The sequence below is a fragment of the Dendrobium catenatum genome, unplaced genomic scaffold, assembly GCF_001605985.2.
Source record: "Dendrobium catenatum unplaced genomic scaffold, ASM160598v2 original_scaffold_153943, whole genome shotgun sequence".
Taxonomy (NCBI): Eukaryota; Viridiplantae; Streptophyta; class Magnoliopsida; order Asparagales; family Orchidaceae; genus Dendrobium; species Dendrobium catenatum.
In genome coordinates, this window is record NW_021472371.1 from 1 (window position 1) to 1,025 (window position 1,025).

Sequence of the window (1,025 nt, forward strand, 5' to 3'; positions counted from 1 at the left end):
AAACGATCTTCGGCAAATTTTAACTCCCAAACCGAGCTAAATTTGATATAAGTTCTTTATACCATTTCGCTCGAAATTCGAGACGAATCTAATGAAATTTATTTCGCCGAATTCCGACGACGTCGAAATTTCACTTAAGTTCGTCGCGGCGCATCGATATGCGTGCGACGCACTCAAATGATGAATTTCGGGTTTTACAATTCTCCCCCTCTAAAAAAAAATTTCGTCCACGAAATTGAAAAGAGAGAAAAACAACAATCATACCTTACTCAAAAAGATGAGGATAACATTTCCTCATTTCTGACTCCTTCTCCCACGTAGCATTCTTCTCCAATCTATGCTTCCACATAACCTTCACGAACGGTATCTCTCTGCTTCTAAGTTGTTTCACACTAAACTCCAGAATACGATCCGGTTCTTCAACATATGTAAGATCTGGTTGTAAGTCCACATCTTCCGATATGATCTTAGAAGGATCATCCGATATATACTTCCTCAGTGACGAAACATGGAACACATTGTGGACAACATATGTAGTGGGTAATGCTAATCTGTAGGCCACCTTCCCAATCCTTTCCACTATCTCAAAAGGACCAATATAGCGGGGACTAAGTTTGCCAACCTTGCCAAAACGAAGTACACCCTTCATCGGCCTAATCTTTATGAAAACATAGTCTCCCACATTGAATTCCACAAAGCGGTGCTTAACATCATAATACTTTTTCTGTCTATCTTGAACTGCTAGCAACCTAACTCTGATTAATCTGATTTTGTTTGTGACATCATCAACAAGATCGGATCCAATGACTTTCCTCTCACCAGTTTCTGCCCAACAAAGAGGTGTTCTGCACTTCTTTCCATAGAGGGCTTCATAAGGCGCCATCCCTATGCTGGCTTGAAAATTATTATTATAAGCAAACTCTATCAAAGGGATATGAGATTTCCAACCTCCACCAAAATCAAGGATACACAATCTCAATAAGTCTTACAGAGTTTGAATGGTTCTTTCTGTTTGTCCATCAGTC

General features: G+C 39.7%; 1 protein-coding gene across 1 annotated transcript; it reads right to left on the reverse strand.

The window, feature by feature from the left end:
• Positions 1 to 46: 46 nt before the first annotated feature.
• On the reverse strand, positions 47 to 955 carry LOC110102659. Its single transcript, XM_020831093.2, has one exon. It carries the CDS (start codon positions 881 to 883, stop codon positions 266 to 268), a length of 618 nt encoding a protein of 205 aa, XP_020686752.1. The 5' UTR covers positions 884 to 955; the 3' UTR covers positions 47 to 265.
• Positions 956 to 1,025: the final 70 nt, after the last annotated feature.

What these genes read in the sequence shown, in the direction of transcription:
- LOC110102659 (XM_020831093.2), bottom strand. Translation starts at nt 883, where the DNA reads ATGGCGCCTTATGAAGCCCTCTATGGAAAGAAGTGCAGAACACCTCTT.